We start from the raw sequence: 13,431 nt of genomic DNA on the forward strand, positions 1-13,431 counted from the left end.
AATATTAGATGATAAGCTTGTTTTTGTTTTTGTTGCTAAGAGAAAGCTTTGGAAACACTGAAGCAGACCAAATGCTCCTGCAACAGCTGCCGGAGGGAACTGAAATCCATCTAGTGCTTCCCTGACAACTGCTTGCCATTTTCCTTTTTTATTTTATTTTACTGGAATTGGTCGCCTTCCAAAGGAAGCTCTTCCCATTTAGGTGACCTCTCCTGTTTCTCTAGGTCCATGTTTCCCAGTTCAAAAGGTGCCGGCAGTTCCCCGGTCAGTATATCCCGCTGCTGGAACCCACGTTCCTACAGCAGGTTTCCTCCACCCACAGGCACAATGCATCATTGCTGTGCTTTTTTTCCCCCCCTCTCAGTAGTTTCAAAACATCAATTAAAGGTGGGAGGAATTTTCTGGTGTTTCTCTTTGCATTAGCATAACTCATAGGAGATGGTTCTCTAATAAAAATGCAGAGGGCTTAAACAGATCTTCTGTATTATTTATAGAAACTGATTCGGCAATAAATGCCAATGCAGTAATATTAATAGATGCTCTTTTGGGCGTTTGCAGTCACATCACAAGCAAGTTCCCCGTCTGCAGGCAGTGCCAAAAGTCTGGTGGGTTCTACAGGAGCCCACTGCTCCGGGGAAAAATCTAAAGCTTCTGCAACTTGACTCTGAGCTTGCCCAAATGGAGACAGTGTTGTGAGACCGACCCAGGCGCGAGCTGAAAGCGCGGCGCTCGCTCTGTCCCCTTTTTGCACAATCCCACTTTGCAGCGGGAGTATCTTTTGGCAGCTCAGCTCAATTCAATCGCAAATGACACCGAGCCGAGTGACCCCTAGCAAAACGACAAGGAGCATGCAGAGGCACTCCCGAGATTAAACCTAAGTGTTTTTACAGACAAAGATGCTCTGCAGCAGCTATTTCGAATTCTGTCCCTGCACACAGAGTTGATGGATGTGGCTCACCCAGAACCCTCGCAATACCTTCAAAACTCGGGGGGGGGGAAAAAAAAAAGCAAAAAAGCCCAAACGGCATGAAAAGTTCGACTATTTTCCCAACAGCCCAGCCCACCTTCTTTCTCGGACCAGTGGCAGCTGAAGCAGCGCAGCCCACGCAGGACAGGCCCGGGGCTGGCTGCAGACACAGGGCTCTGCTGGGCTCCACCACCGCCTTTACCTCGGCAAGCTGGTAATTTCAGAGAATCGCAGAATCACAGGATTGCTGAGGTTGGAAGGGACCTTTAAGATCATCAAGTCCAACCTTTAGCCTACCCTGACAAAAACCACTTCTAAACCATGTCCCTGAGTACCACATCTACTCTTTTTTTAAACACCTCCAGAGATGGTGAATCCACCACCTCCCTGGGCAGCCTATTCCAATGTTTAATAACCCTTTCAGTGAAAAAATGTTTCCTAATATCCAATCTAAACCTCCCCTGACATAACTTGAACCTGTTTCCTCTTGTCCTAAATCCAATAATTTCCATTATTGCTTGTCACATCCTTTGGCTTCAAGCCATTTAAAATATGTCAAAGTACTATCTCAGGAAGGTCTGTATTTTAAGAAGTTGTTTTAGTTTGGAAGAATTTAATTACTGAAAACACTCCGTGAACTGGTTGCTAGTTAGAAATACGCAGTTCATCGCTGCGCTTTATTTATTACCGTTTACTTTCATTGATGTCCTCAGAAGAGACAGATTTTACAAAAGTTAACCTGTTTGCAGGAATAAATACGGACCGTTTGATATTCTGTACTTAAACGTACGTGGTAAATTTCCTTTGAAAAGAGCACCAGCTACCCCAGGTTTGTATTTCCCCAGCCTTAAAATAACATCACGCGTTAAGGGAGGGAGACCGCCAGCTCCATTCAGAGTCATTCCAAACGCTGCCGCAGCTGGGACAGCCTCAGCTGCAAATGGCAGCCTCCTGCCTCTGGGCTACGCCTCCTGACAGTCCATCGAAAGAAATGCACGCTGCTGGGGCGCAGCCCGTCTCCTCCGTACCGCCCATCCGCGCTCCAGCAATGTTTGGTTTCCCCCGTTAGCTGCAGAGGGAACCCAGGGGAGCTGCGCAGCAGGGATGTCTCCATCGGGGCGTACGCAAACCCAGCTGAGCAGAACCAGAGGATGGACTGGATCTGAACGTGTCTCAGCCCAACCCTCTTCTTAGGATGGGATTCACGTTACAGAACTACTGCAGGTGGCTATGGGGCTGTCCGTCCCTCTGCACATAGAGGCCTTCGGGACTGAGATCAGTACCTGAGATGGCTACTGAAAAAACAGGCTGAGATGCTGAAAAGACAAGTAGAAAATTATGAAACTAAATTTAACCTACAAGCCAGCCACGACTCAATTCAAAACCTTGAGCTGCAGCAGGGGCGGCAGCCCGCAACTCCACGCAGCATCTCAGAAACAATTCTTACACCCCCACCATCACCACCACGGGAGACCTGGGCACGGCGGAGGGACCGACACACCCCGGCACTCTGCTCACTAACCTTCTGCGCTCCCTGGCTTCCTCAGCTGAGAAGTCCTTTCCTGTAGTTGAGGCGGCACCAGCATTCGCAATACCATTAGCAGAGCCGAGTATAGCACGATTTGTGATTACACCTAGGGGGGTGCTAGCAGAGATGCCCTCTGTATTTTTCTCTATAGCAGAATCAGTTTGTTGCCTGAAAGGGGCTCTGAAATAGAGAAGACATAATGGAAAGCAAAGCAAGTGAACTCAACTGCTGACCGAGACCAGCCACCTCGAGGGAGCACTGACACTTCGTCCTCCTCCTTCTCGACCCGTGTTTTTGTAGAGAACAGCACACATTAAAATGAGCTTTAAAAACTTGTAGAAGAATAAGCAGGAGGAATTCATAGTCTTCACACCCCTGTTTGTAGCAAAAATGATTAGCAAATGCACCTGGTGAATAAGCAGAAGGAATGAACTCCAAGAGCCGCCCGAGCACCACTCTGTGTCTCTAACGGGGCAGCGGGGGCATAACTGACCCCTCCAGGGAGGGAAGACGCCGAGGTCACAGAGGGGCCGTTAACTGCCTGCCGGTGCCCTTGCGCTACCAAGACTGTCCCACGTAACCATGCTGGGATGGTTTATCAGCGCTTCCCACGTGGAAGCACGCTTCCAAACCGCAATCCACTCCAGAATTCAGAACTTTCAACCCAAATGCTGATTTTCTGCAGCGTTATCTCAGCTGTGAGCCGTTACCTGGTATACTGGCGGGCTGATGCAGTAGTGTTCGCACCGAGGGATGTGGGACAGGCAGAGGCAGGGTGCCACGGGGTGCCCAGGGAGGTAGATGAACCCATGGTAGTGGGTGAGGTAGCTAGAGATGTATTGCGACTGGCTGAAATGTAGGGACTGCTGAGGTCACTACTTCTACCAAATGAAGCACTGTAAAACATCACAAAATCACGTCCTTCAGAGCACAGTAAACATTCAACAGAACATCAGCACAGCCGGGCCCTCAGCTGGAAAGGGAGCGAGTTATTACCCCTTAGCAAAACGTATGGAAAGAGATTAGAGCCCACCGGAGCCGTGGCTCGCGCGAGCAGCACCCCTCGGAGCTGAGCCCAGCTGAGTTTCAGCGAGAGAATAACGGCGTGGAGGTGAATCGGTGAAGATCAGAGAAGGGAAAAAACCCTACCGCAGTGAAAGCGGCGCACACAGAGCACCCCTGTGTACCGGGGAGAGGCGGAAACAACGAGCAAGGATGAGGTTGCTTAAAGCGGGGAAGGAGAGTGACATAAGCAGGTCTGGCTGCTTCCCCTCCTAAGGATCATAGAATGGTTTGGGTTGGAAGGGACCTCAAAGACCATCTAGTTCCAACCCCCTGCCCCGGGCAGGGACACCTCCCACCAGCCCAGGTTGCTCCAAGCCCCGTCCAACCTGGCCTTGAACCCCTCCAGGGATGTGGCAGTCACAGCTTCTCTGGGCAACCTGTAACTTCCAGTTTTAAGAACTTGTTTGCAGTGACTTAAAGCTTTGGCAAAGATCATCAGTTCAGGCTTTAATTTTCTTTAAGGCGTGTTTGGTACAAATTCTGTATTTCTGGAAAACAGCCAGCAAAGCTGTCCAAAAAAATATTCAAGAATGAGCAAGGGAAATGCACATTTTGCCAGGTTAAAACAAAACCCTTAAAACCATTATTACTGAAAACCTGTGATTGTTCAAATGCTCCCACTTTGGAGAAGAGAGAGGAGAAAAGGAGACGGGCTCCCACAGGCGGATGCCCCCTTTCGCTTCTTCAGAGGAAAACCCACCCTACGGGGGAGACGCTGCACACCTCTAAATCCAGACTTGATGAAATCTGGCAAAACCTCCTGCTGCGTGCGCCAGAGCCCCACGAACAGGCTGCTCGTTGTCTGCGCAAACGAGCCCACGTGCGGGACCTAGGACCCTGCCACGCCTCTCCCAGCAACTGGTATTCCCGGTTGGTACTGGTCAGACTGGGCTGTCTGCGGGATGAAAGGCGTTGAAGGCTGGAGGGCTGCTCTCGCCTCCTGCATCCCGGTGACTCCCACGCCAGCGCACACGGAGCGCGGAGGAAAGCGGTTGCACCAGGAATAAAAGCTGACCTAGAGGAAAAGCAGACTGGGAGAAGGAACTGCAGGTTAATGGGAAAGCCAGGGACAACGGGCTGGAACTGGAAGTCAACACCAGAGCAAGAGTCAGAGAGAGCAGCCCCAGGCTGAAATAAAACTTCAAAAGGGGCAGGACAAGAGCCAAGGCCAGGAGGTCGGAGGAAGGATCCAGTCCAATTCACTCAGGCACCCAATTTACAAACCAGTTTGACGTGCCAAGGCTCCCAGCCAGCCCAGAACAAGCAGCTGGTCCCCAGAGGGCCGAAGGAGAGAACGGGCATCCTGGAAGGCCTCCACGGGGAGGAACCTTACATTTGGGCTCTTCAGCTGATGGCTGCCTGCCATACCCAGGTCACAAAGGAACAAGCAAGTTATTGTCACCAGGTAGCAACCTCCACCGGACCCTAAACAAAGCTTCCTCTGGAAAGCCGGGCCCTGCCCGCAGCACTGGGGAGCGGGAAGTCCTGCGGGAAGCCAGTGCCTCCCTCTTGGCGCTCTGCGGCAGAGGGAAAGGCCAAGACGGGCTGCCGGGGGGCGAGGGCGGGAGGCGCGCCTGGCTGGCGTGGGCCTGCGGAGCCAGCGGCCAGGGGGCTGCAGAAATGAGTGCGCTGAGAAGACAATGGCAGCGGGGCGTGCGCCAGGGGAAGGAGCACGAGGAGCAGCAGGGGGAAAGGCGGTGGCAGCCCTTGCGGGGAGCAGGGTTGATGTGGCACCATCCTCGGAGACACCGAGGCAGAGAGGCTGGGGCACCAGGGGTGGCGGCGGAAAGAGAAGGAAGTGGTCAGGAAGGGAGGACACGGAGGGTTATTAAGTAAGACCTGACAAGGATTGTCTTCAGAAGGGAAAAAGGGAGACAAGAGGGTGGAAGCAGCACCAGGTGCTGGGAGAGCATGGATGGGATAAGGAGGAGGAACGGAGGAGAAGAGCTCGGGGATGGCGTCGTCACCCCCCTGGGTCGGAGAAATGCGGTGCTGGGGCATCACGCGCAGACGCCACCGGCACCGCCAGCTCTGCAGGAGTTCACCTCCCCGCCCTGTCACCTCGCGGTGGCACTGCCCAGGCCGAGGGGGACTCTAAGGCATTTGTTCAATTGTTCACATTTGATCTGAACTGGACCAGAAAACTGCAAGAAAACGGCTAGCTGGGGAATCTTGTTAATTAACAGCCGTGTTTATACGAATCTGTAAAAGGGAGGATTATGAATTTATGCTAAAACATTCAACATTAGAAATAAAAAAAGGCACTGACACACTGTTACTCGCTCTCTAACATAATCTCCATGACATAACCATCAGGGAAGAGCAATGAAATGAAAAGCAACATTTCAAATCGATAAAAAGAAATACTTCTGAAAACAGCTAAGGCAAGTGGAATCCAAAACCTTAAAAACCTTCAAACCCTTAATAAAGCTTCCACATACGCTAATAAAAAAGGTTTGCACAAAACACCTAACCCATTTCTTTGTGAGACACTGCCATGGGGTATTGCAGAGATCAAAATAGGATTTGCTTACGGAAGTTGGCCACAGCGGTGGCTGTGAAGAGCAACGGTTAAGTATAACCCCTGGCTCCTGAATTCAGGATTGCTGGAAGCACGGAGAGCGGGGGAGGTGGAAGACCGCTCTTACGTTATCCAAGCTTTTGCAACTTGTCCTTTAAAACCAGCTGCCGTCAGAAGCAGGGTCTGGACTGCACGGACCGTTGGCCTGACTCACTGTGATGGGTTTTAGAACCAGCAAGAAGGCGCATCTGCAAATACGTAAAATGAACAGAAACTACCTGCGTGAAAAAGCGCTTTCATTCTGGTGCGTGCGATCCCTTCCTGTGAGACAGCGCTTACGGCTGATGTCAAAGGACGGACGCTGAATGAATTCCATCTGCTATGCCAGTTTTCCTCCAAACCCCTTACCGTACAGGCGCTGTGAACTGGCTGTTTGAAGGCCAATATGCTCTAAAACGGGCTGTCAGAACAGGGTTCTGTGGTTTTGGGCTCGGGGTACCCTCATAGAGAAAGAAGGATGAAGGGCGGTCACTACCATTACAGAGAGCTTTTAACATTTGCTTCAACTAAAGCTGAAGAACGTTTGCAACATTGCTGCAAGTTATTTTGTCCCTTTTTAGAAGAAAAGCCACTTTCAACATCTTAAGATGATTTGTTGCTGTTGTTTACTCTTTGCTTGGGGGTCATTTAAAGCACTTATAGAACATAACTAGGTATCTTTACGGAGAGGAGTTAAACGCTAAGATAAAGGGGCAATGCGGATGTAGAGGAGTCGCCCCCTCAGTAACATCCAAGTCCGTCATGGTCACTTTACACTTTTTCTCTCTCAGAACAAGCTTTTATCTTTTGGAGCTGTATTCGGAATTTCCTTAGTACCTGGAAATGACAAAGAGCTCATCCTTAACAGGCACCCAAGTTCCCTTCCTCATCTCAGAGGCTGATGCACAAGGCTGGAGAAATCAGAGGCTCGATGTGATTGTATTTAGTGTCTCTGTGCTCTCTTATAGAAAAGCATATGGGATAGATGTCAAATTGATCACAATTTTACTGTTTGTACATAAAAGGCAAAACCACTGATCTCTTTAAAGAAAGTAAACTTTATTCCTACCTGTCAAAGCTATTGTCTGTAATTGCTTTTAAATCAACACTCTCCTGCGAAAGGCCAGAATTCAGCCTTTGTGACAAGAAATCAGTATTAGTGGAATACCACTGCCAGCCAAAACCTTCGCTAGTCTCTGTACAGTTTAACCACGGAAATACAGTACAACTACGTGAATGTAAGACTAAATCTGGCCCTGGATTAGCTGAGACAAACAGGCAACGCTTGTAAAATTTCAAGGGACAGCCACGTGAGTGATGGGACTGTCTCTCGGACTAGGGAACAGCCAGGCATGCCAGCAGCAAGAGGCAAAAGTTTTCCAAGGTGATCAGCTGCGGCTGGTCGGGCCGCCTTTGGAGAGCGAGAGGCTGTGGAGGTTGGCCTGTCATCATGTCCCAGGATAGATGTGAAGTCACTGGCATGGATCAGACGAGGAGAAGTCTACTGCTCGACATGGCGCGCTCTCACCTTTTGTGGACATGGGCCTGCGTGTGCTCAGCAATTGGGCAGACAAAACTTACCTCTACCAACATAAGCACTGGAACACAAAAAATCCCTCTCTTCCCAAACACCTTGAGCAATTGTTCCACCTTCAGGACAGATATTTAGTTCAAGGTCTAGAATTTGGTGAAACGCAATCTAAAACTCTGAAATATTTCTGCCCTTTTCCTTAAGCACAGATCAAACGACTTTGCAGCGTGACGTGTTTACACACGCTGTTTTGATGGTTCCCAGTATTAGCCAAAATAAAGGTGAGGTGATGGCGCTGTACTCGTACAAAGGGCTGATCCTGCTCCTCACAACTGAGATGAAAACTCGGTGACGTATTATTTGCCTTAACAGAGCGAGCGGGGCATTCATTCACCTCCTTCGGAGACAGCCATAATCTGGGATTTGAAGGAAACTGAGCCTCTGCCTTCCAAAGGGGACACTGCCAATTCAAGCGGTTACGCACAGGCTTGCTCCCCCAATTCTGCTTGGCCAGTTTACCAGCAATCAGGCTCTACAATTCCACATACGCTGTGCAGAAACTGCTTCCTTCTGCCACAAGAACATGGCTGGAGACGTCAGTCTCACGCCATAGTGAGCGCTGTAAGTCACGCACAAGAGCACTGCCACTTTTCTGATAACGATGCCATAAACATGGACTAATGGAAACCAAAATTAGAGATAAGCTACAACTTACCTGTCAATAGCTATGTGAATAATGCTTTCAGACTGTAATTACTTTATTCTCTTTTTTATGATCAATTTTGGTTTTATTATCTAACCAAAATACTGGCATAAAACTGAGGAAACATTTTGCATTTGAATTATGTGAAGGAGAGTATTTAAATTCAGTTCAACAATTTACAAATCAACAAAAGTGATGGCCCTTAAAAAGGCTATTTAGCATGACAAATGTCGGTAAATCCTAATTTTTCTTTCCCGCTCTCAGCAGAAGAGGGTCCCAAGGCCAGTGACACTGATGCAGTAAGCGGCAAGCAGAAGGCTGAAGACTGGGAGGCGCGTTAAGAACAGAACTGACAGCCTGGGAGCCCACGGAAGACAGAACTGGACGTACCTTTTCAAGTAGGTAGATACGTAGGTAGTAGGTGCACCAGAATGGGGAGCTTCGTTTCCCTTTGATTCATCCCTCCAGGGCTGGCGGGTGTACGAGCCGCTCCGCACGAGGTTAACCGCCGATTCTCTAACGCAGGAGAGAGCACAAGGTTTGTTTAGAAAAACTTCTGGTGTCTGCTTTTGGCTCCTCCACAGTTCCACAACACAAATCCTCCCCTCGCCCCTGCACGCGGTGTTCTTCACAGGTGACAGCTCCCCGAAACCCCTCTTCTGACCCTACCATCCGTTCCGGCTGTCGCCAGCGGTACTGCTGAAGAATCGCCAGATGATGTAATGTTTTGCATAAAGAGGAACAAGATCCTTTTTAGTCAGAAACCTTGCAACTGAATTTTAGATTGTCCGTAAAAGTAATTTAACATATTAAATAACGCCATTTGATATTCTCTCTGTCATCTTGTACCAAACGCCATTGCATAAATGGACAGATACGGCAACTGCAGGGGAGGCTTTTATTCTCTGAGGTAGCCAGGCAGCGACAGAAAAGCAATTCGGCACGGCAAATCCTTTGCTATACTTGGCAGCAGAAAACGACAAACAAAATATGTGGCAATATCAAAACCTACTATCAATAAATTACTAGTAGTCCTGTTTACCACAGTTATCTGAAATCAGGGCTCCTTTTCCCAATCCACACTTTGGCAGTGTGTCCTGCTCTTTTCTGGTCTTGGACAGGACCTCGAGCTTGTAATGTAACACAAACCCATTCACTCGTTAGCCTGCAATTATTTTTCATTTTTCAATTGCCATGTCCATGCCGATGCCCTTTCAGACACCTGTGGGTTCCGTGATATGAAACTCAGCTGTTCTGAAAGGAAAGAATATAGGGAAAAATCTGTACTACACAGTACATCTGGGCACCATCTGTTCATGCAGGCCACTTCTCCTCGTTCCCTACTTCACCGAGCGAAGGACACTTCTCAGCACTCAGCTGGATATGCCACTCAACAGCAGCCACTGCCAAAACCGCTCAAGCTTATCATTTAGACACAAATTGTCTGCTAAACTCCAAATCACAGCAACTGGCTGAGATTAAGCAAGAACGCAGCAGGGAGGAGGTTCCAGCAAAAGATCAGCAAAGAATTTCAAACTGTGCTGAAATTCTCTCCGGGTGGTCATCTGCCAGGACTTCTTCACAACAATTACTCCACAATGACTTCTCTGTACGTGCCTTTCCGTCGCTACCGTGGAAGTGGCTGGAAATGAGGCCAAGCTCAAATTTGACTCCTTCTAGCATAAAGTGTGAAGAACCTGTTTGTAGAGATTAGCTTCTCAAACCTATCTTGAGATACTAGATATTTATCCCATTGATACTCTGGTTCTGTTCAGGGGCAACCGCACGCACTGACTATAAAAACAAGCCCTGCAACGGACGCAGTTCCGTACAGGAGAGATTCGCAATCTCAAGTGAATCAAAAAAGGAAAGATGTGTGACCAAAGGGACGGAAGGTGGCCACTGAGCAAGTGACAGAAGTACAAGCGTAGGTGCCAGCTATAAAACGAGGCGCTTGCATATAAAAGGAAAAAATATGCATAAATCTAGTTTCCTGCCTGGAGCCCACATACGTACGGATACAGGGGTGGGCAAACAGCCTGCTGCCTGCTCACCTAAATGAAAAGCAACGTACCAGAACTTTGATCTATCAGAGATAGCTCTGGATATTGTGAATTCCCGTGTGCTTGGGACTGCTGAGAAAATATATGAAGCACGAATATAGAAAGGAGGGATTCTGGAGAAGCTATCGAGAGGTCAGAAGCTGAGCATTAAGTTCAGTCAGCCTCACCTGTTTTCTTTTTCTTCTATATCGCTTGTACTGCTCAGTCTTCTGGGGGCTATTGTGGCAAGATAGCTCTTGTTGTCTTTATCCTGGTGAAGCAAAAGAAGTACGTCAACTGCACAGCTGTTACACTTCCAGCACGTTCAGTGACAACTAAATTCATGTTCAAATTTCTTCAACTAAGAAAGCATGCTCTTGTCTAAGGACAACTGGTCTAAGGCATTTTCTTGGGCAACATATACCACCGCATAAAAATATTTGTTCTGAAAACGATTTCCTGAACAGCGCGCTAGTGAATACAAGCAGCTTCTAACTAGAACTACTTATAAATCACAGAATGATAGACTAGTTTGGGTGGGAAGGGACCTTTAAAGGCCATCTAGCCCAACCCCCCCTGCCAAGAGGGACATCTTCAACTAGACGAGGTTGCTCAGAGCCCCGTCCAACCCGGCCTGGAATGTTTCCAGGGATGGGGCATCTCCCACGGGCAGCGAAGTTAGAGCCACTGAATACATGGGATGGGATTCACAGATACAGCTGGTGGATACAGGAGGAATCCACGCAGATGACAGTGAAGGAGAATTTCCACTGCAGGTATGTGCTACTGTCTGGATTAGATATTTTCCGGTAAGGAATGGGCCGTGCCAGACCAGCAGCAGTTCACTGGCAGCCCACTCCAAACCGAGAAGGAATTACGTCAAAGGGGCACCAAACTCCAGTTCTGCAAGAACAACTGATAGGATAGGAGTAATTTTCAAAAGAAAAAAAAAGAAAGAATGGAAGAGACCTAAGTTTGTTACGGATACAAAACCCAGCAATAACTCAAAACGAAAGGGAAAGGGTCTTAAACCTGTGAGGTGAAGTCTGCTCAACTGGGATGCACTCAAACATCTTTGCCGAAAGCCAAACCTTTTCTTTGTTGTCTAATAGTGCAGATATCCGAGGACTTGACGAAGAACGATAGATAGAAGCCGTCTTATCTCTCTGCGCCTCACGAGTAGCAGCGACTTCACTCAACATGTTGTGGCTGCCAGTCTTCCGGAGTCCCAGCCGCCAGGATGAAGGTGACTCATCCTTCTGCTCGTCTGACTTGCTGAGCCAACTGAACTGTAGAGAAAAAGGGACATTTGGAAGAAGTAAGAGCACTGCAAGGCACAATCTAAGTTCTGAAAGTGTTTCAACAAGCCCCAGTTTTTGCTGGGCTACACTCGCAAACATAAGATGGTGTGACTTTGATGTCCTGCTTAGCTTTAATTACAGGACACAGCTCAAGGTGAACTCTCGGGGATGCAAACTGCTGTAGTGCCCTCATCCCCAAGGACAGACGATGAAAGAAATCTTGTGTCGTTGCGCAGCTCCCTTTGCCTACACAACGCCTCCTCCAGATTTGCAGAAAGAATATAAGGAACAATGAAGCTTTTATTAGCACCCGTTTAGGAAGGGGGAATTATTCAGTAAAGGCAGAAAACTTTTTTAAGTAATCAACTGTTTTGGGACTAGCTGGAAATAAAACCCTTACGCAGATCAAACTGGAGAGAGTCCAGGAGAAGCCATCAAGATCATCAGGGAGCTGGAGCCCACAACACGTAATGGGAGAGACTGAGGAAACCTGGCTTGTTTATCGCAGAAAAGAGAAGGCAAAGAAAGGATTAAACTGCTCTGCTACTTGGAGGGTGGGGTCTACAGAGGATATGGAACCAGACTTCTTCTCAACAGTCTACAGCAAAAGGAGAAGGATGAACAGACAAAAGTTCTAACACGGGAAGAAAGGCTCCTGGTAGGAGCAATGCTGTGCTGGGACAGGGAGCAAGAATGGGGCGTCTCCGTCCTCAGAGACTTTTCAATACTCAGCTGAGCTCAGGTAGCTCAAAGCAACGTGACACAGGCTTGAAGTTGGCCCTTCTTGGAGCAAGAGGTTGGACTAGAGGCTTGCAGAGGCCTGTTTTAGCCTAAACCTTTCTACAGTCGGGTCACTGTCTGTTCTGTACACACTACAGAATGGGCCTTCCTGCTTTTTGTGACATGAAGTGCTTCTGCCAAGCATATGTTATTCCTCAAATGTACAACTGCTTTGATGTACAACTGTAGTTATAGCACCAAGTCTTAGAAAAAGATGCCTGCTGCCACTCAAGAACGGAGCCTGGGCACCGCAAGAGATACTTCTGCATAGACAGGGGCTGAACACCGAGTTGCATAGGAAATAAAGCAAACAAGACATTGGGAACTACTGGAAAAGAACAGGATATGAAAGCCAACACCATTATGCCTCTGTGTGACTGCAGGGCACAATCACACCTGTGGTATCACACACAGCTCTGCTCCACAGCGCAAACGCAGTGCAGAAGAAGGGCAAGAGATTCAAGAAAGGCAACAAGAATGAGCAGAGCAAGAGAGCTTTTGTACGAGGAGTTACTGAGAGCACCAGGAGCCTCCAGGCTGAGAGATGACCACGGCACACAAACCCCTCAGTGGCACGCAGAAGGGTGAGTAAGGATCAATTATTCCTTGTTCCTCCCCATAAAGGGAGCAGGGGCGGCAAACAAAACCAGCGTGTGGCAGGCTTAGAGAACCAGCTGCAGGAAGCTCTGTGTTCTGTGTAACTGCGCTGAAGAACCCTTTGCCACTGGACATTAGAGGAACCCAAACGTCATGGGCACTCAAAAAGCGACTGCAGAAATTCATAGAGGAAATGTCTAACGTGGGGTACTGAATCCAAAAATTGCCACAGGTCCAGCAAGTCCCGGAAATGTAAAGTGCAGGTGGGAGAGACGCCCAGCTAGATTCTGTCTTCTGCACTATCTTTTCATGGTCACTGTCAAGGACAGGGGCATGGGGTAGACCAGACTTTTGGTC

At 48.6% G+C, this 13,431-nt stretch overlaps 1 protein-coding gene across 9 annotated transcripts in view; it reads right to left on the reverse strand.

Annotated features, from left to right (window-relative positions):
• PPP1R12B (protein phosphatase 1 regulatory subunit 12B) overlaps positions 1-13,431 on the reverse strand; it is a 135,265-nt gene that overhangs the window by 66,083 nt on the left and 55,751 nt on the right. For 4 of the 9 annotated variants that reach the window (XM_074564394.1, XM_074564396.1, XM_074564398.1 and 1 more), the window contains exons 10-14: positions 11,488-11,685; positions 10,585-10,667; positions 8,745-8,870; positions 3,206-3,391; positions 2,490-2,675 (exon numbers count right to left, since the gene is read on the reverse strand). In XM_074564394.1, the coding sequence (XP_074420495.1) occupies positions 2,490-2,675; positions 3,206-3,391; positions 8,745-8,870; positions 10,585-10,667; positions 11,488-11,685 (779 nt within the window). The remainder of the gene's footprint in view (positions 1-2,489; positions 2,676-3,205; positions 3,392-8,744; positions 8,871-10,584; positions 10,668-11,487; positions 11,686-13,431) is intronic. The other 5 variants (XM_074564401.1, XM_074564402.1, XM_074564403.1 and 2 more) reach the window with 2 other exon arrangements.

This window comes from Larus michahellis, chromosome 21 (assembly GCF_964199755.1).
Source record: "Larus michahellis chromosome 21, bLarMic1.1, whole genome shotgun sequence".
In the NCBI taxonomy this organism is placed as follows: Eukaryota; Metazoa; Chordata; class Aves; order Charadriiformes; family Laridae; genus Larus; species Larus michahellis.